This window comes from Bos indicus x Bos taurus, chromosome 3 (assembly GCF_003369695.1).
Source record: "Bos indicus x Bos taurus breed Angus x Brahman F1 hybrid chromosome 3, Bos_hybrid_MaternalHap_v2.0, whole genome shotgun sequence".
NCBI classification, from domain to species: Eukaryota; Metazoa; Chordata; class Mammalia; order Artiodactyla; family Bovidae; genus Bos; species Bos indicus x Bos taurus.
The window spans coordinates 112,832,575-112,852,778 of NC_040078.1; the positions used below are offsets into that span (position 1 = coordinate 112,832,575).

A 20,204-nucleotide genomic window follows, 5' to 3' on the forward strand; every position below is an offset into this window, starting at 1 on the left:
TGTGTTTCTGTTGGACAGAGCTTCTCTAACCCTCTTCTCTGCCCAGGCTCTGGAACCAGAAGAATGTGAACTCTGGTTCAAGCCGTATTGTTCACTAGCTGCATGATCTGGGATAAGTGACTCAATCTCTCTGGGTCTCAGTTTTTTTTTTTTTTTAACCAGTAAAATGGGTATGGGAGGAACCACGTTGAAATGCCTGCATACCTCAGCCACTGAGTACCTACAAGTGCTCAAACAAGTTAGCTGCCATTGTTTCTGGCCATGTCTTAATGCAACTCTCAAGGCTCACCTAAAATATCATCTTTGTGGGGAAGGGTCTAGTTCTTTGCCTTTACTTCTCTTGTAAACTTTGACGCATTGCTTGCAATAAAATGACATCATTACAGTATTGTGGCTTTTCTCAAAGGGCAGAGACTCCCACTTCTTTGTATGTGACTATGTGCTTTTAATTCTTTTAAAAATTATATTTATTTCTGTGGCTGCATTGGATCTTAGTTGGAGCACACAGGGTCCTTGTTGCAGTTCCTGGATTCTCTGGTTGTGGCACACGGGCTCACTAGGTCCGTGGCATGTGCGATCTTTGTTCCCCAACTGTGGATTGAACCCACATCCCCTGCACTGCGAGGCAGATTCTTAACCACAGGACCACCAGGGAAGTCCCTGCTTTTAACTCTTATGGGAATTTTCAAACATATACAAAAGTTGAGAGAGTAATGTAGTGTATCAACCACCCTGCTCCATGACTATAGTCTTCCCATCACTGTATTTCTCTTGCTTTGCAGGGTACTCAACACACAATTCTGTTTGTGGTTGGTGGCAGACCACCACACTTCCTTTGCTGCTCCTTCCATCGAGCAGTGGAGTCAGTTTCTCCATCTGCTTTCTTCTGGACTGGCCTTGTGAACTGCGTGGGCCATAGACTGTGGTGGAAGTGACTGTTGGGCTCTGGCCTGGGTCTCAAGACCTGGCGGCCTCTGCTCCTGCTCTCTGGGAACCTGCCACCTCGTGGACAAGCCGAGCTAGCCTGCTGGAGGGCGAGCGACCACGGGGAGCAGAGACAGACAGTCCCAGCTGAGGCCCTCTGGGACCAACCCACTCCCTAGCGGCCCAAGAGGCTGTCCTTGACCTTCTAACCCCAGCTGAGCTGCCAGTCCACTGCAGAGGTCAGAGAAAGTGGCCTGGAGCTAGAAGCCATCCAATCAACCCCCAGAATCAAGAGAAATAATAAGCATCATTAATTCCGTCTCTATGTTTTAAGGGTGGGTTGACATGTGGCAAAAGGCTACTCGACAGATTTTAGTGCAAGTTTTGGAACCAGTTAAGGTCTCCCCAGCACACGCAGGGCAGTGCACTGCCTGTCTCCCAGAGGCTAAGAAACTGTCACCCTCTCTACAACCCCAGCATGCTGCCCACCCAGCCCCTAGGCCAGCCACCGGCAGAGGGGGCTCAGCTCTGACAAACCCCATTTCTAAGCGTTTCTGGACTTATTCTGCTCAACAAATATGCTTTCAAATATGCTTTGAATATGCTAGATAAAATGTGCCAGGAACTGGTTTAAAAGATTAAGGGAAAGGGACTTCCCTGAGGGTCCAGTGGTTAAGACCTCATGCTTCCAAAGTGGGGGTCTCAGGTTGGATCCCTGCTCTGGGAACTCATGGAACTAGGATCCCCTTTGCCATGCAGCGAGGCCAAAAAATAAAAAAAAAAAAAAAAATGAAGGGATCTTTCTGTAAAGCTATTCCCAAGATATTGTTGTTGTTCAGCCACTGTCATGTCCAACTCTTTGTGACCCCAGGGATGGCAGCACACCAGGCTTCCCTGTCCTTCACTATCTCCCGGAGTTTGCTCAAACTTATGTCCATTGAGTTGGTGATGCCATCCAACCATCTTGTCCTCTGTCGCCACCTTCTTCTCCTGCCCTCAATCTTTCCCAGCATTAATCCCAAGGTATTAATCTCATACATTTTCAGGGCAAAAGAAACTCTCTGGCTATCATGGCTATGGAGAGAGAACAGGATAGACTCTCACCACCCAGGAAACACACGTTCCCGGACATCCGTACACGTAGACAGCACCAAGGCTCCCTCCAAGAACGTATGGAATCTGGGGGTGTACTGAGCCCTGGAACAAGACATCTCTTTTAAATAGAAGCCAGTCCTATTGGATCATTTGGGTCAACACTTCCTCCTGTAGTATCTGCATCATCTTATGGGGGGAATTTGAATTCTTTGGATAACGGCTTTAGAAAGTTCCACCTTATTGGTCCTGTCCTTGATCATTCTCGATGCCTTTTATTCTCCTTTCATTTAATAGGGGCCTTTCAGCCCCACTGACTCCAGCTGGATATTAACCAGCAGCTGTGACCGCCGTGCCCAGTACTGACCTGCTGGGTAGCCGGGGTTCCCCTCAGAAGTGCCTCTGGCTTTGCCTCTGCTTCTGAGTCTCACGGCGCGATTGAAGGTGGAGTTTCTCTGGATTGGCTTGGTATGGGATGCTTTGTCTTGTGCCTCCTGGTCGGTATGGGGCATTCTCGCTGGACCTCAGGTCTCACACTGGCCGGCTCATCAACCGCCCATGAACCACTCACTGATTTCTTCTGCAGCTTCTCCAAGTCCTCAGAGTCCCTGGTTTCCACTGAAATAAGTCTGATTGTTTCTGGGCAGGATGACTAGAGATCAGTAACCTTTCTCCAACACCCTTGGTTTTGAGTGCTCTAGAAGATAAAGAGACCAGTTTTCCATCAGGGTCATCAGGCTAAAGTTTCCATGCAGAACATGGAATTCTGCTCCCATTCAGATTTGATGAAATTTGCAATAATCTGTGCATCCTGGCGAACCACATCTTTGTCGACAAAAATTAAGTTTAACCACCGCAATTTAGATGCATTCATGTCTCATTTTATAATTGAGGTTTGTTCATTCTACTCAGAAGCTGCACTTATGAGGAAAATGCTGAAAGTGGCTTGTGGAGCTAACTTGCAAGTAAACATTTGCTGAATAATTCAAGACAGGGTAGCAAAACCGGTGCGGGGAGGAAAGGAAGATGTATGGACCCAAAAAAGAAAGAGCTGTGGGAAGAATAGGAAGGGCTGTCAGCGAGTGACGGGTCCCGAGACAGTAAATTTAGAGATGGGAAGTCTGAACCCTGCAAGAGCAATCCTCTTGCCGTCCACTGGGAGCCAAGTCTGGTTGGTGGCTTAGTGGCCTCTCTGATAAGATGAGGTTGTCCGGCAGCTTCAGGAAGCACAAGGCATCCCTAATCCCATGGTTACCCCCTCAGTTGGAGTAACAGAACCATTACCTCCTTCTAGGGTGACCATGGGCTCCTCGGGTGGCGCAGTGGTAAAGAGACCACTGCCAATGCAGGAAACGCCAGAGACTTGGGTTTGACCCCTGGGTCAGGAAGATTTCCTGGAGGAGGGCATGGCAACCCACTCCAGTATTCTTGCCTGGAGAATCCCATGGACAGAGAAGCCTGGTGGGCCACAGTCCGTGGGGTCACAAAGAGTTGAACACGACTGAGCGCACACGTGCACACACACACACACACACACACACACACACACAAGAAGAATCAGCCCAGAGACTGGAGCACTATGGTGTTAAAGACTGACAAGCGTTAAGATGGGAACCTGCCCTAAGGAAGCTCAGTTGGGGGCAGCGGGAGTTCCTTCACTGTCGAGGTCAACTATGCAGCCCCAGCAAGACCCCCATGGTCCCAGCATCCAGGTCTCTGATCCGTAAATGCCAGGTGTGCACTGTGGGAGCGATCGGACAGGCGCTGTCCTGCTGGCTAAGCCCGGCGTCCCTTGGAGAATCTGGCTGCATTAAAAAAAAAACATTGTTTCTTTATTTTTGGCGGTGCTGGGTCTTGGCTGGTTGCCGCGTGTGGGCTTTCTCTAGTTGTGGTGAGTTGGGGGTACTCTTCATTACGGTGCCAGGCTTCTCACTGCAGTGGCTTCTCTTGTTGTCGAGCACAGGCTCTAGAGTCAGGCTCAGCAGTTGCGGCTTCCAGGCTTAGTTGCTCTGGGGTCTTCCCAGACCAGGGACCGAAGCCATGTCCCCTGCAGGCAGGTTATTTATCACTGAGCCACCAGGGAAGTCCCTGGCTGTAATTTCAGGTAGCCAGAGAGGAGAGAGCAGGGGCTAAGAGGTCACATTTAGGTGCTGGCACCTGGGAGGGCATCGTTTATTACAGACACAGCAAGGAACCCACAGCTGGTGGGCAGGTTGGGCGATTTTCACTGAAAGCAGGTTTAACCTGAGTCAGCAAGGGTGGTTTAGTTGCTAAGTTGTGTCTGACTCTCACGACCCCATGGCCTGTACGGCCCACCAGGCTCCTCTGTCCATGGGATTCTCCAGGCAAGAATACTGGAGTGGGTTGCCACTTCCTTCTCCAGGGGATCTTTCCAACCCAGAAATCAAACCCAGGTCTCCTGCATTGCAGGCAGATTCTTTACTGACTAAGCTATGTGGGAGGCCCTGGAGTCAGCAAGATGTAAGTACAAAGAAAGTTCAACTGTTTTCGGACGATGACATAGAAGGGGAGAGGATGGGATGGTTCTGTCCCGGCCAGGTGAGCGGGGACCCCTGCTCTATGCTCTGGTGAGGACCTGCCCGTCCACAAAGGGGCTGAGTGGGCGAGCAGAGGAGCCCCCGGAGGGACAAGGTCATTACAGCTATGGCCTCTGGGGCTTGGGACAGGAGGCACTGGAATGAGGACCACAGGCAAGGACAGAATCCAGCTGTGGATTTCAGAGCTGTCTGAAGGTGGCCGTGAATTCCTGGGTCACTGGAGGAGTCCAGACAGAGACTGTTGGGACTCTAGGACTCAGTGACTCTGACCTATGCCCCTGACCTGGGCCTCCCAGGCCCAGGGCCTAGACACTTCCATCCTGAGGCTGTTGTCAACTTAGAGTTGATCAGGGGGCAGTAAGCAGGCAGGCATCCCGTGGGCAGGTAATGCAGGAGTGAAGCATGTGCTGGGGCCAGTCTGAGGAGGTTTCTGAACTGGGTTGGGGAGTTTCTACTGCATTCTTGAGGACTGTGAGGGAGGAGGTAGTGGGATCCTGGAGGCTCTGGGCAGGCTGGGCTGGGAGGCACCACACAGGTGTATCACCCGGAGGTGGCGAGGGTGGGGCAGCTGTGTGAGAGGATCTGTGACTCAAGATGGTCCTGGGAGGAGCAGGGAGGGGACCGTCCCAAGGGCCGTTGGGGCTTGGGGTGACTGGGCGGGCTGGTGTGGAGTGGGAGAGAAGCCAGCTTGGGCTCGCAGCACGCTGGTTTCAGAGCATCTCCTGCTCTGACGGTGGGGCACCTTGAAGGCCCCTACAGCTTGGCAGCCCTTTGGCCTTCAAGGTTACTATTATTATTGTTATCACCATCATTATTATTTTGAAAGTGAAAAAGTCGCTCAGTCGTGTCCGACTCTGTGTGATCCCATGGATCCCGCCAGACTCCTCAGTCCATGGAATTCTCCAAGTAAGAATACTGGAGTGGGTTGCCATTCCCTCCTCCAGGGGATCTTTCCAACCCAAGGATCGAAGCCAGGTCTCCTGCACTGCAGGCAGATTCTTTACCATCTGAGCCACCAGTGAAGCCCCATTATTTTAGGCTGTTCAAAAAAAATTAAAGTATACTTTCTATGCAGTGGAATGTGTCTTTGTTAATTGTATGGTTCTGAGTTTTGACAAACAGTTTATGTAGCCACAGTGGAGACACAGGACATTCGGTCACCCTGAAATTCCCTTGTGTGCCACCAGAGTCAGCCCCTCCCCTGCCCCTGGCCCCCAGAGACCACTGACCTGTATCTCTTCCCCTAGTTGGCCTTTTCATGACTATTGTGTCGGAAGAACTGCAGCCTTTGGTGTCTGGCTTCCTTTGGCTGGTGTGGTGCATTCGCCACGCAGCCCAGTTCTATCAGTAACGATAGCCAGCATTATGAATTCGTGGAAGCTAACACAATATATCATGAAGGGCTCTCTGCTGGGAGTCAGGAAACTTAGGTTTGAATCTCCATTTCCAGCTGCTTATAACCACCTACTTACACGGGGCAAATCAGGGCCTCAGTTTCCTATCCGGGAAACACGGGGTTGGCTGGGTGTTCTTGGGGGCTCTTTAGCCAAGCCTCAGGGTTTCCTTGGTGGCTCAGATAGTTAAGAATCTGTCTGCAACACAGGAGAACCAGGTTTGATCCCTGAGTCGGGAAGATCCCCTGGAGACAGGAATGGCAACCCACTCTAGTGTTCTGGCCTGAAGAATCCCATAGACAGAGGAGCCTGATGGACTACAGTTCACGGGGTCACAGGGAGTCAGACACAACTGAGTGACTAACACTTTCACTTTCGCTTTAGCCAGATTTCAAATTCTGTGATCTGGGGAGACTCAGAGAGCCCTCAGAGAGAACCTCACGGTGACGGGAACCCTGGAGAATGTTCCCAAATGTCCCTATCATTATCTTTAAATGAGGGAGCTCGGAAAGCCTGAAAAAATGTATTCCATCCTTAAGACACCACACACACACACGTACACATGCAAACACATAATGTGTCAAACCTAGAAAAAACAATTCTGATTCCACCTCAATTACTGCCTATTTCAGGCCGATGTGTTCTAGCTTTGCAATGGTTTTATAATTGCTACACTTCTTCCATATCCATTAAATGCTGGAAAGCCCGACAGCCCTCCCTGGTCTTCGATTATTTTTCTTAAACTCCCAGTAGCTTTAAGCCCCATATCTTCCTGTTCCAGGTGGCTTCAGGGTGGAAGTGTTGGGGGGTGGCTTTGTGATTGGAAGGGGGCCCTTATGGCAAAACCGCGTAGCGTCCATTCATTCATTCACTCACTCACTTGTAATCATTGGTGTCGTGTTGCCTACGTCTGGCACCTGCTGGCACAGCGTCCACATATCCGTTCCGTGTCAGTTCACACTCCCTCCTTAAGAAGCTCCAGACGGGCAGGACTCGGTCTGTTTTGCTCACTGCTGTTCCTGGTGCCCAGCACACAACAGCATGCCGTAAATACGTGCTGCTTACAACAACGAATGAATGATTGAGTTCCTTCTGTGAAGTGCAGGTGATCATTAGCATCATTTCGTAGATAAGGAAGCTGCAGCTTTGGTCACTTGCCCAGGATTGCACAGCTGGTAAAAGGTACAGCAAAGAACACTCCACATCTGCCTGACTTTGTTGGGGGAACCTGTGATGGGGTCAGAAGATGCTGTTGTAAGGCCTGGCTGAAGGCTGGCCTGGGTAAGTGAAGGCGGGTCCTCTCTTCTTGCTAGCTGTGTGGCTGCTGGTACATGAGCCAAGAGTGACCAATAGACCTCCGGGCACTGGGCTGAGGGCCAGGGGGCCTCCCTGCATGAGTCAGTTGCCTGGGAGGTCAGGACTCATGGGAGTAGGTGATGAAGAGGGGGGTGGGTGAGCTGCCCACAAGCCCAGCTGTGATAATGCAAGACAGCTGCTGGAGGGGGCCCAGATGATGCCATGGTGGGCTCTAGGATATGCGTCCCCTAGACCAGGGTTTCTCAGGTGTTTATGTGCAGGGGCTCTAAAGACTCAGATTCTGACTCAGTAGGTACAGGGCGGGGCTCAGGATGCCGATGCTGTGAGTCTGAGGACCAGCCTTGAGCAAAACCACAGCATCCTTGACAGATGTGGGAGTGAGCAGGCCCCAAGCTGCCCTTAGCTTTGGGCAGGTCTGGGAGGCATTGCCGCTGGTAAGAAGTCCTGCTGGACAGCAGGGCTGGGGAGGGAAGAGGGGGAGAGGTCAGGAGGGAGAGAGGACTGAAGCAGGTGCTGTCCCTTTGATGTCCCCTTCCGCCTCTTACAAAGGAAAGAAGTGTTGGGGTGGAGGGGTGGTAGAAAGCAAGAGGATATGGAGGAAGGTCCTCCAGGGGCCAGGGTGTGAAACACGTGTGGGCTCTAGATGAGAGCCCTGGGCACCTGCTCTGAACAGGCCTTCTAGGTGCTGGGGTGGCCCAGTAAGACCTGGCCATGCCTTCCTGTAGCTAATGGGGCTACAGGAGGGAGTAAAGACTACAGGGCAGGAAGACAGTGGTAGACAGGAGCAGTGCGAGGTGCTTTGCGGGAAGGTTGTGGTGAACAGGTCATAGGGAGGCCTGAGTCAGGGAGCTTCATTCTCATGCCAATCGGAACATCCTGGAGGGCAGCTCAAGGTCAGTGATTAGGGCCAGGGCCTTGGGCTCGGGCTCAGCGAAGCAGGGGTTAAGCAGGGGGAGACCCTGGTAGCTTCAGGCAGGAACACTTGGGGAAAAGGCTCAACAGGACCACACTGAAGACTGCCTTCATCTCCAGGGAGGCTCCAGGGCACTGCGACCCTAGGATGTGTTAGCTATCTAGGTAGGGGGCCACGGGGTGGGGGGGATTGTGACCTGAAAGGGGTGGGAGAATGAAGGCCTCTTAGCTGTGACTTGACATGACAGCAGATAGGGCCTGAATGCACTGACTCGGGGCAGGCAAATTGGGGCCCTAAGAGGGAGGCAGGCTGGCTCAACCCAGCTCGCTGGCATCATTTCATTCCTGTCCTGGAATTGAATTGGCGCCCAAGACTCCTCCCAGGTAAGCAGCAGTGTTTGCCTTAAGCTATAAACAAACGACAAAGACCTTTTTCTTTTCTTTTCTTCCTTCCTTCCTTCTTTGTTTCTTTCTTTCTCTCTTTCTCCCTTTCTTTCCTTTTCTCTCTCTCTCTTTCTTTCCTTCCCCTGGGGCAAAGAAGGAAAGCTAGTGAGGAAGATTCTGGGCACACCAGATGAAAAAGCATGAAGTCTCTGGTTTGGGAGGAAAGCCTCAGCGTGGAGGAAAGCTGCCCTGGGAGCTGCTCTGCCGTCAGGATGACCTTCACGGCGAGAATCACAAGTGTAACATGTGACGGCTGCAGAAATTGTTGAAAAGCAGTTGACTGCAGGGAAGACCGCTGCTGTCCCTGAGCCTGGAGGAGATGCCACTGGGAGTGTCTTGGTGTTCTCAGTGGGAACAGAGGAGAGGAAGGGAATGGGAGACCAAAAGAGAACAGGAGCCTCAGCGAACCTGAAGTGGAAATTCAGAAAGTGGGGAACAGGTGGTGGGGGAGGGGCCAGATCAGAAAGGCAGCGGGAGAAGGGGAGTTGGGGCAAGGTCCAGGCACCCATGGGCTCTGCACATGGGGTGAAGCTCTGGCTGTGCTGTGGCCATGTTGGGGGGCTGGCTTGGCTTCAGGAGGTGGAGGGGGGTGCTCCTTGTAAGACCCAGACCAGGGTGAATCAGAAAGTTGTGTGTATAGAAATAAGGGAGCAGAGAGGGAGGGGGAAGGGGACAGACACAGTGGGGCGGGAGGGCTCAGGTTCAGTTGGGGGGCCTCTCTAGAGCAAGTTTGTGCAGAGGCCTGGAGGAAGCTAGGGAGGAGCCTGGGGATGATGGGAGGCAGAGCTTCCAAACTGGATTTGTTGACTTGCCTTTGGCTCAAGAGTGAGAAAAGCAGAGATGAACCTTGGTTCTCCTTGCAGGTTGCTGAAGTGATACACTGGGAAAGAAAGCAGGACTTTGAAGGAGACATTAGGCCTGAGATCAAAGAGAAGGCACGTTTGGCAGGGAGCTAGACTTGGAAATGGTCCTTTGTACCGGTGCTGAGCCTACCAGAGTACCCTGGAAGGCTGAATACGAACTCCAGTGACAATTCCTTGAACAATGGCTTAACAATAACAGTTTCTAATCCTAACAGCTGTCTCTTTAGAAATGAGAACAACGGAACACAGGGAGATAAGGGATGCTCTCAGGGCCAGGAGGCTGCTGCATTCCTCTGGGGTTACACGCCTCCCACTGAGCCTCCTTCAGCATTGCATCCTAGCAGCCCAGGACACACACATAGGACAGAGGTGGGTTAGACACAGGGACAAATTCCTTTGCAGGATAAAATGGATGGCGACAGATCAAGTGTGGACAGCACTCCTTTTCCCAATAATGCAACAGAAATCAGTGGAATTAATTTTAAACCTGGGGCCGAGACAGTGGTATAGAGAGGGTAAAGGCGTTTCTTTTTCACAGGACAGCACTTAAATGCCAGAGAATGGTGGGACATCGATATGAATGCAACTCTATCCATCTATCCATCCATTACCTAGCTCTCCACCATCTATCTATCCATCCATCCATCTATCCGTCTATCCGTCTATCCTTCTACCCACCTATCTATCCATCATCCATCCATCCACCAACCTATCCATCCATCCATCTAGCTATCTATCCATTTATCCATCTGCCTATCTATCCATCCATCCATCTGTCTACCTATATAGATGGGTTGACCAAAAAGTTCATTTAGGTTTTTCTGTAAGATCGATTGATCTATCTATCTATCCATCTATCCATCCATCCACATTACACATAACCTGCAACATGAGGGAGGAGAAAGTCAGAGGCTAAAAAACCAAACCAAATATTCTTGCTGGGAAAAAAATGGTTAGTGACAAGCATAAGGGAGAAGAGGTCAAAGCACCATGGAGCTGTGTCACTGTGGGCTAAGGAGGAAGGAAAAGGCCGGATGGAAGGACTCCAGGTGTCTCCTGCAGGTTGTGGTAGGCACATAGGAGGGCAGAGAAACTTCAGGTAATGGAAGTTAAAAAAATTAAACCTTTTACTTTAGATTTATGGAAAAGTTGCAGACATTGGAATTTCTAAAGCAGCTTCTCAAGGAACTAAAGAGCTTCAGGTACAAGAGTTAGGAGTTCAATATTTGGAGGTCCTCACACTTCAGTGGGGCTTCCCCGGTGGCGCTAGTGGTAACGAACCCACCTGCCAATGCAGGAGGCATAAGAGATGCAGGTTTGACCCTTGGGTTGGGAAGATCCTCTGGAGGAAGGTTTAAGGTATGGCAACCTGCTCCAGTATTCTTGCCTGGAGAATCCCGTGGACAGAGGAGTCCGGCGGGCTATGGTCCACAGGGTTGCAAAGAGCTGGACATGACTGAAGCAACTGAGCAGGCATACATGCATGCACATAGAGGAGAAGCATAAAACAAGGTGAAGGAAGCCTCTCAGGTGTAGAGCAGGACTTCCCCTCTTGTTCTGGGATTGCTGCTACGGCCAAACACGGTTTAGTTCTATGGAAATTTCTGCTGCAGCTTGCATCGGCCAGCCAGCCGCCATGGGGGATTACTGAAGGAGGTATGCCTCCCCCCGGCATCCTACCTTTGTAGAACAAGAGGAAGGACTTCCCTGGTGGCACAGAGAATGAGAATCTACCTGCCAATGCAGGGAACACTGGTTTGATCCCTGGTCCAGGAAGATCACTCATGCTGAGGGGCAACTAAACCCGTGTGCCACAACTAATGAGCCCGAGCTCTAGAGCCTGTGAGCTACAACTATTGATCCAGCGTGCTACAGCTACTGAAGCCCACACTCTAGAGCCCTTGTCCCACAACAGGAGAAGCCACCGCAACGAGAGGCGGTTGCCCCTGCTGCCTCCTCCACCCCAGGGAGGGAGGAGGGTGTTGAGGTGGCTCCAGGCCAGGTCTCCCATCCCCCACCCCCCATCTCCCATCCCAACAGTCTAGCCTGTGCTAGAAGAAAGGAAAAGAAACTTTGAACAGTGTGAGTTTAAACTTTGGAAAACATGAACATGGTTGAAATGGGCAAAGGATATGAAGAGATAGCTCACAGAAAATACAAATCCTTAACAATCTATGAGAGATTTTCAACCCCATGTCTCATAAGAGGAGAGGAACTCCAAACCACACTGAGAAATTTTTTTTTTTTTGCACTTATTACATTAGCAAAGAATTAAAACTTTGAAAAGTGATTGGTGAAGCTGAAGAACCAGAGGCATCTCCCTCCTGAATTGTCACTGGTAGGATTTTACCTTGATTCCACCCCAGTGAAGGCAGTTTGGAACCCTCTATCAAGGTAAACACTGACCATCTTACTTGTGTTTCTCTTACCTTGGACGTGGGGTATCTCTTCACGGCTGCTCCAGCAAAGCGCAGCCATGAAGAGACACCCCACGTCCAAGGTAAGAGAAACCCAAGTAAGACGGTAGGTGTTTCAAGAGGGCATCAGAGGGCAGACACACTGAAACCATACTCCCAGAAAACTAGTCAATCTAATCACACTAGGACCACAGCCTTGTCTAACTCAATGAAACTAAGCCATGCCCTGTGGGGCCACCCAAGACGGGCAGGCCATGGTGGAGAGGTCTGACAGAATGTGGTCCACTGGAGAAGGGAATGGCAAACCACTTCAGTATTCTTGCCTTGAGAACCCCATGAACAGTATGAGAAGGCAAAATGATAGGATACTGAAAGAGCAACTTCCCAGGTCAGTAGGTGCCCAATATGCTACTGGAGATCAGTGGAGAAATAACTCCAGAAAGAATGAAGGGATGGAGCCAAAGCAAAAACAATACCCAGTTGTGGGTGTGACTGGTGATTGAAGCAAGGTCTGATGCTGTAAAGAGCAATATTGCATAGGAACCTGGAATATTAGGTCCATGAATCAAAGCAAATTGGAAATGGTCAAACAGGAGATGGCAAGAGTGAATGTCGACATTCTAGGAATCAGAAAACTAAAATGGACTGGAATGGGTGAACTTAACTCAGATGACCATTATATCTATGACTGTGGGCAGGAATCCCTTAGAAGAAATGGAGTAGCCATCATGGTCAACAAAAGAGTCCAAAATGCAGTACTTGGATGCAATCTAAAAAACGACAGAATGATCTCTGTTCGTTTCCAAGGCAAACCATTCAATATCGCAGTAATCCAAGTCTATGCCCCAACCAGCAATGCTGAAGAAGCTGAAGTTGAATGGTTCTATGAAGACCTACAAGACCTTTTAGAACTAACACTCAAAAAAGATGTCCTTTTCATTATAGGGGACTGGGATGCAAAAGTAGGAAGTCAAGAAACACCTGGAGTAACAGGCAAATTTGGCCTTGGAATACGGAATGAAGCCAGGCAAAGGCTAATAGAGTTTTGCCAAGAGAATGCACTGGTCATAGCAAACACCCTCTTCCAACAACACAAGAGAAGACTCTACACATGGACATCACCAGATGGTCAACACCAAAATCAGATTGATTATATTCTTTGCAGCCAAAGATGGAGAAGCGCTATAGTCAGCAAAAACAAGACCAGGAGCTGACTGTGGCTCAGACCATGAACTCCTTATTGCCAAATTCAGACTTAAATTGAAGAAAGTAGGGAAAACCACTAGACCATTCAGGTATGACCTAAATCAAATCCCTTATGATTATATAGTAGAAATGAGAAATAGATTTAAGGTACTAGATCTGATCGATAGAGTGCCTGATGAACTATGGACTGAAGTTCGTGACATTGTACAGGAGACAGGGATCAAGACCATCCCCATGGAAAAGAAATGCAAAAAAGCAAAATGGCTCTCTGGGGAGGCCTTACAAATAGCTGTGAAAAGAAGAGAAGCGAAAAGCAGAGGAGAAAAGGAAAGATATAAGCATCTGAATGCAGAGTTCCAAAGAATAGCAAGAAGAGATAAGAAAGCCTTCCTCAGCAATCAATGCAAAGAAATAGAGGAAAACAACAGAATGGGAAAGACTAGAGATCTCTTCAAGAAAATCAGAGATACCAAGGGAACATTTCATGCAAAGATGGGCTCGATAAAGGACGGAAATGGTATGGACCTAACAGAAGCAGAAGATATTAAGAAGAGGTGGCAAAAATACACAGAAGAACTGTACAAAAAAGATCTTTACAATCCAGATAATAACGATGGTGTGATCACTCACCTAGAGCCAGACATCCTGGAATGTGAAGTCAAGTGGGCCTTAGAAAGCATCACTATGAACAAAGCTAGTGGAGGTGATGAATTCCAGTTAAGCTATTTCAAATCCTGAAAGATGATGCTGTGAAAGTGCTGCACTCAATATGCCAGCAAATTTGGGAAACTCAGCAGTGGCCACAGGACTGGAAAAGGTGTTTTCATTCCAATCCCAAAGAAAGGCAATGCCAAAGAATGCTCAAACTACCACACAATTGCACTCATCTCACACGCTAGTAAAGTAATGCTCAAAATTCTCCAAGCCAGGCTTCAGCAATACATGAACCATGAACTTCCAGGTGTTCAAGCTGGTTTTAGAAAAGGCAGAGGAACCAGAGATCAAATTGCCAACATCTGCTGGATCATCAAAAAAGCAAGAGAGTTCCAGAAAAACATCTATTTCTGCTTTATTGACTATGCCAAAGCCTTTGACTATGTGGATCACAATAAACTGTGGAAAATTCTGAAAGAGATGGGAATACCAGACCACCTGACCTGCCTTTTGAGAAACCTGTATGCAGGTCAGGAAGCAACAGTTAGAACTGGACATGGAACAACAGACTGGTTCCAAATAGGAAAAGGAGTATGTCAAGGCCGTATATTGTCACCCTGCTTATTTAACTTATATGCAGAGTATATCATGAGAAACGCTGGGCTAGAAGAAGCACAAGCTGGAATCAAGATTTCCAGGAGAAATATCAATAACCTGATATGCAGATGATACCACCCTTGTGGCAGAAAGTGAAGAGGAACTAAAGAGCCTCTTGATGAAAGTGAAAGAGGAGAGTGAAAAAGTTGGCTTAAAGCTCAACATTCAGAAAACGAAAATCATGGCATCTGGTCCCATCACTTCATGGGAAATAGATGGGGAAACACTGGAAACAGTATCAGACTTTATTTTTTGGGGCTCCAAAATCACTGCAGATGGTGACTGCAGCCATGAAATTAAAAGACGCTTACTCCTTGGAAGGAAAGTTATGACCAACCTAGATAGCATATTGAAAAGCAGAGACATTACTTTGCCAACAAAGGTCCGTCTAGTCAAGGCTATGGTTTTTCCAGTGGTCACGTATAGATGTGAGAGTTGGACTGTGAAGAAAGCTGAGCACTGAAGAATGGATGCTTTTGAACTGTGGTGTTGGAGAAGACTCTTGATAGTCCCTTGGACTGCAAGAAGATCCAACCAGTCCATTCTAAAGGAGATCAGCCCTGGGTATTCTTTGGAAGGAATGATGCTGAAGCTGAAACTCCAGTACTTTGGCCACCTCATGCGAAGAGTTGACTCATTGGAAAAGACTCTGATGCTGGGAGAGATTGGGGGCAGGAGGAAAAGGGGATTACAGAGGATAACATGGCTGGATGGCATCACCGACTTGATGGACATGGGTTTGAGTGAACTCCGGGAGTTGGTGATGGACAGGGAGGCCTGGCATGCTGCGATTCATGGGGTTGCAAAGAGTCGGACACAACTCAGGGACTGAACTGAACTGATCAAGGTAAAAAGTGTATATGCTTTAACCCAGCAATTCCATCTGCAGGAATTTGCTCTATGGATCTGCCTGCAGACGTGGGAAGTGGCCTGTGTACTTGTGACTCAGTGTAGCTTTGTCTGGGAGAAACAGATTGAATTTGCTACAATTTTAATCAGGAACTGATCACACTGTTCAGTTCGGTTCAGTTCAGTGTCCTCTGTCGTCCCCTTCTCCTCCTGCCCCCAATCCCTCCCAGCATCAGGGTCTTTTCCAATGAGTCAGCTCTTTGCATGAGGTGGCCAAAGTACTGGAGTTTCAGCTTTTGCATCATTCCTTCCAAAGAACACCCAGGGTTGATCTCCTTTAGAATGGACTGGTTGGATTTCTTTGCAGTCCAAGGGACTCTCAAGAGTCTTCTCCAACACCACAGTTCAAAAGCGTCCATTCTTCAGTGCTCAGCTTTCTTCACAGTCCAACTCTCACATCTATACGTGACCACTGGAAAAACCATAGCCTTGACTAGACGGACCTTTGTTGGCAAAGTAATGTCTCTGCTTTTCAATATGCTATCTAGGTTGGTCATAACTTTCCTTCCAAGGAGTAAGTATCTTTTAATTTCATGGCTGCAGTCACCATCTGCAGTGATTTTGGAGCCCCCAAAAATAAAGTCTGACACTGTTTCCAGTGTTTCCCCATCTATTTCTCATGAAGTGATGGGACCAGATGCCATGATTTTCGTTTTCTGAATGTTGAGCTTTAAGCCAACTTTTTCACTCTCCTCTTTCACTTTCATCAAGAGGCCTTTTAGTTCCTCTTCACTAAGCCCCTAATTAAAAGAGTCTCAGAGTAATTTAATAGAACAGAGGCAGTTTCATAATTAATAGGTGGTCTTAATGCAATATAGCTTACCAGTGGGTTAGCAACACAATTAAACACAAGTCTCCAGAAAAAAACCTTCAGAAATAAGAGTAGAAGGAAAAGTCATCATGAAAAAGGGCACCAAGCACATCTCGAATGCAGCGGTGCTGAAAAGTCAAGGCAGGATGCCGTGCTCATCTTTATTAACTTGTTTCTTGGGGGCTTAGCCAAAGTAATGAGACATAAAACAAATGTTGTCATAAAAGAAGATGAAATAAACGGCAATTTGCAGATGATTTGAATGCCTAGAAAGCCCCAAGAACCAATGGAAACTATTGGAATTATAAAGAATTCAGCCCAGGGCCAGAATAGGATAGATTGACTTCATGTCAACAACAAGAAAATAGTGAATTCCCAATCACAGTAGAAACAAAATCAGAAAATGTAGGATAATTACATAAATAAATATAACCTATGTAAAGGAAAAATGTGGGAAATGGAAGAAACTGACATCTTTAGAAAAGTATGAGTTTTTTTTTTTTTTTTTAAAGAAAAGCATTGGTTTTTCTTGGATGGGAAAATGGAAAATTAAAAACATGTCAATTCTCACCATGTTAATATAGAGTTTTAGTGCCATTCCACCTAACAAATTCCAATTTAAAAGCTTTTATTGGAGTATATTCATAAAATGAATATGAAGTTCATAGGCAAGATTGGCAGATAGGCAAGATTAGCTCAAATTTTGAAAAATATAGGTAATAGAGAGAGTCGCTTTTCCTAAATATCATAAAATGCTGCAATAATAAAAAGTGTGTGGTAATGGAACAAGGGAGTCGTCAACGAAACAGAATGCCAGGTCAGGAATGAGCACTTATCTACTAAAGTGTTGTTTTATAGAAGAGTTATCACAGATACAAAAAATGGAGGGATTATAAAACCAGACAAAAGTGTCACAAGAAAGGAAAAATATACACCAATATCTCTTATTAATATAAATGAAAGAGTCCTGAATGCAAGACTAGCAAGCTGATACATTAAAAAGATTATACACCATAACCAAGCAGAATTTATCCCAGAAATGCAGTGGTTTTAACACACAAAAATTGATTAATATAACGCATTATACCAACGAAACAAAGGACAAAACTACATGATATCTCCATTATTTGGCATCAATTAGCACTTGACAAAATCCAGTAATCCTTCATGCTAAAAATAGACAACAAAACAGATAAAAGAAGAAAATTTCCTCTACTTGATAAAGGGCATCTATGAAAACCCCACATCTAATATCACACTTGTTAAAGACTGGATGTTTTCTTATAAATCAGAAGGAAGATAAGAATGCCCACTCCCACCACTACTGTTCAACATTGCACTGGAGGTTTGCACCAGAGAAATTGGTCAATAAAAATAAATAAAAGATACTCAAATTGGAAAGGAAGGCATAAAACTCTATTTGCAGATGACACGTGTGTTTAGAAAATCCTAAGGAATTCCCTAAGAAAACTTTTGGGAATAAGTTCAGCAAGATCTCATGATATAAGATCAACATACAAAAATCCACTGTATTTTTACACAGTAGGAATGAACATACCAGAAATGAAATTTTGAAAAAAGAATGTCACTTATAATATGATCAATATAATATGATCAATTGATATTAAAAAATACAAATTTAACAAAGCAGTGAAAAATTTATATTCTGAAAACTATAAAATATTGTTGAAAGAAATTAAGGAAGACCTAAATAAATGGAAAGACATTCTATTTTCATGGACGAGAAGATTTACTATTAAGGTGGTGTGTGTGAGCCTACTAAATTGCTTCAGTCGTGTCTGACTCTTTATGATGCCAGAGGATGTTGTCCGCCAGGCTCTTCTGTCCATGGGATTTTCTGGCAAGAATTCTGGAGTGAGTTGCCATTTTCTCCTCCAGGGCTTCCCTAGTGACTCAGACAGTAAAGAATTTGTCTGCTCTGTAGGAGATCCGGGTTCAGTCCCTGGGTTGGGAAGATCCCCTAGGGAGGCAACCCACTCCAGTATTCTTGCCTGGAGAATTCCAAGGACAGAGGAGCCTGGTGGGTCACACTCAACTGGGTTGCAAAGAGCTGGACACGAATAAGCATCTAACACACACACACACACACACACACACACACACACACACACAGCCCTCCAGGGGATCTTCCCAATCCAGGGATCGAACTCGTGTCTCTTACGTCTCCTGCCTTGGCAGTTGGGTTCTTTACCACAAGTGCCACCTGGGAAGCCCCTATTAAGGTAGTACTGTTCCCCAAATTGATCTAGATATTCAACACATTCCAAATCAACATCCCAGCTGGCTTCTTTGCAGAAATTAATAGACTGATTTTAAAATTTATGTGGAAATTCAAGGACCCATGCCAAAACAATCTTGAAAAAGAATAAGGTTGGACTTTTCATGTTCTGATTTCAAAAGTCACTACAAAGCAACAGTAATCGAGATAGTGTGTGGTACTAAAACAGGAAAGGGTCAGTGACTCATTCTCCTTCATTTAGGGATAAAAATCGACCAGTTGCTCAGGAGAAATTATGAACACTAAGGGATTTCCCTCAAGGGTTTCTATGGTATCCTTTTTCACTTTTCACATTTGTTTATGTATTTTTGGCGGTGCTGGGTCTTTGTCGCTGCACTCAGGCTTTCTCTAGTCACAGCGAGTGGGGACTGCTCTCTAGCTGCAGTACAAGGGCTTCTCATCGTGGTGGTTTCCTTTGTTGGGGAGCACAGACTCTAGGTGCATGGGCTTCAGTAGCTGTGGCTCTTGGGCTTAGTTGCTCTGCGGCACGTGGAATCTTCCTGGGCCAGGGATCGAACCTGTGTCCTCCGCATTGGCAGGTAGATTCTTAACCACTGGACCAGGAGGGAAGCCCCGGGGTAGACTTTAGAGGCCTTTTGGAAGGAGACATGGACTGGCCCTCCTCCCTTTGGTGGAATGTTGGAGGGATTATCTTGAGCTGGATTAAGTACCCAGAGGTGGTGCGTCTGGTTATCTGTTAGCTTCCCATGCAGAACAGGGGAGGAGGTTGGGGAGAGCTGACATTCTTAAAGGAAACGGCGGGGGATAGCGTCCCTCCTGGAGGGCCCAGATTATCCTCATAAAGAACATTGCTCTGAATCTCCTCCAGCCCACAGGCAGACAGGACATGGAGCCACACAGCTGCATTCTCTGGTTGTCCCCACTGTCCTGAAGCATCTCGCCTGGAAAATTCCTTGGCAGGTAAGGCAAGATTCTTCTGCTGGCTTCCAACCCGCCCCCCACCCCAACCCAGAGTCAAACATCCACAGAATGCCTCTCCTTGTGCAACCTGATTTCCTGCTGTCTCCTCCAAGATAAACTGTTTGTGAAGGTAACTGAATGAAGCAGCTTGTTCTCGGGAAATATTACCTATAAACCAGGGGCGAATGGGAGCAGCAGCGTTGACCCAAGATGACAGTGTCGGTGTTAGGCGTGTGGGCCTATGGCTCCTTTCTGGTTTTAATTAGTCGGCCCATCCTGTCTTCGTTGAGGCCACTTTCAGGTTGAAGCCATAAAACCTTATTGGCCGAGGATCAAAGAACGCTCAACGTTTCACTCTCTGTAACCCGGAGCGGAACCCTAGGTCATCCCGAAGTGAGTTCAACCAATTACTAGGCTGTACAACGAAATGGGAGGCGATGCTTCTATTTTACCTTGTCATCTACTTAAATATATTTTTTTTAATCTAAGTATAGTAGAATACAGAAAGTGCCCGTATTCTAAGCATAGAGGCTGACTACTTACCTCTGTAACCACACCCAGGCCTCTGAAACTCTCTGCCGTTTCCTCCCCAGCCCCCGAGGGGAGTCTCTGGCTTCAAACAGCAAGGACTAGCTTTGCCTGTTTCGGTCCTTTGTGTGAATGGACTCATTCACAATGTTCTTTCCTATCTGACTTCTTCCTGTGACACTGGGCCCTGGAGACCCATCCACGCTGTTTCACGTCGCGGGGACACTTCGCTCTCAGGGCTCTGTGGTTCTCACGATACAGGGGCCTCAGAGTCACCTAGATGGTTAAATACAGATTC

The 20,204-nt window shown here is 47.4% G+C and overlaps 1 protein-coding gene across 5 annotated transcripts in view; it reads right to left on the minus strand.

The window, feature by feature from the left end:
* NGEF (neuronal guanine nucleotide exchange factor) overlaps positions 1–20,204 on the minus strand; it is a 128,187-nt gene that overhangs the window by 91,353 nt on the left and 16,630 nt on the right. For 4 of the 5 annotated variants that reach the window (XM_027537943.1, XM_027537940.1, XM_027537942.1 and 1 more), the window contains one exon: positions 2,384–2,713. In XM_027537943.1, the coding sequence (XP_027393744.1) occupies positions 2,384–2,528 (145 nt within the window). In that variant the 5' untranslated portion in view covers positions 2,529–2,713. Of the gene's footprint in view, positions 1–2,383; positions 2,714–6,848; positions 7,168–20,204 lie in introns of those variants that run through there. The other variant, XM_027537941.1, reaches the window with a different exon arrangement.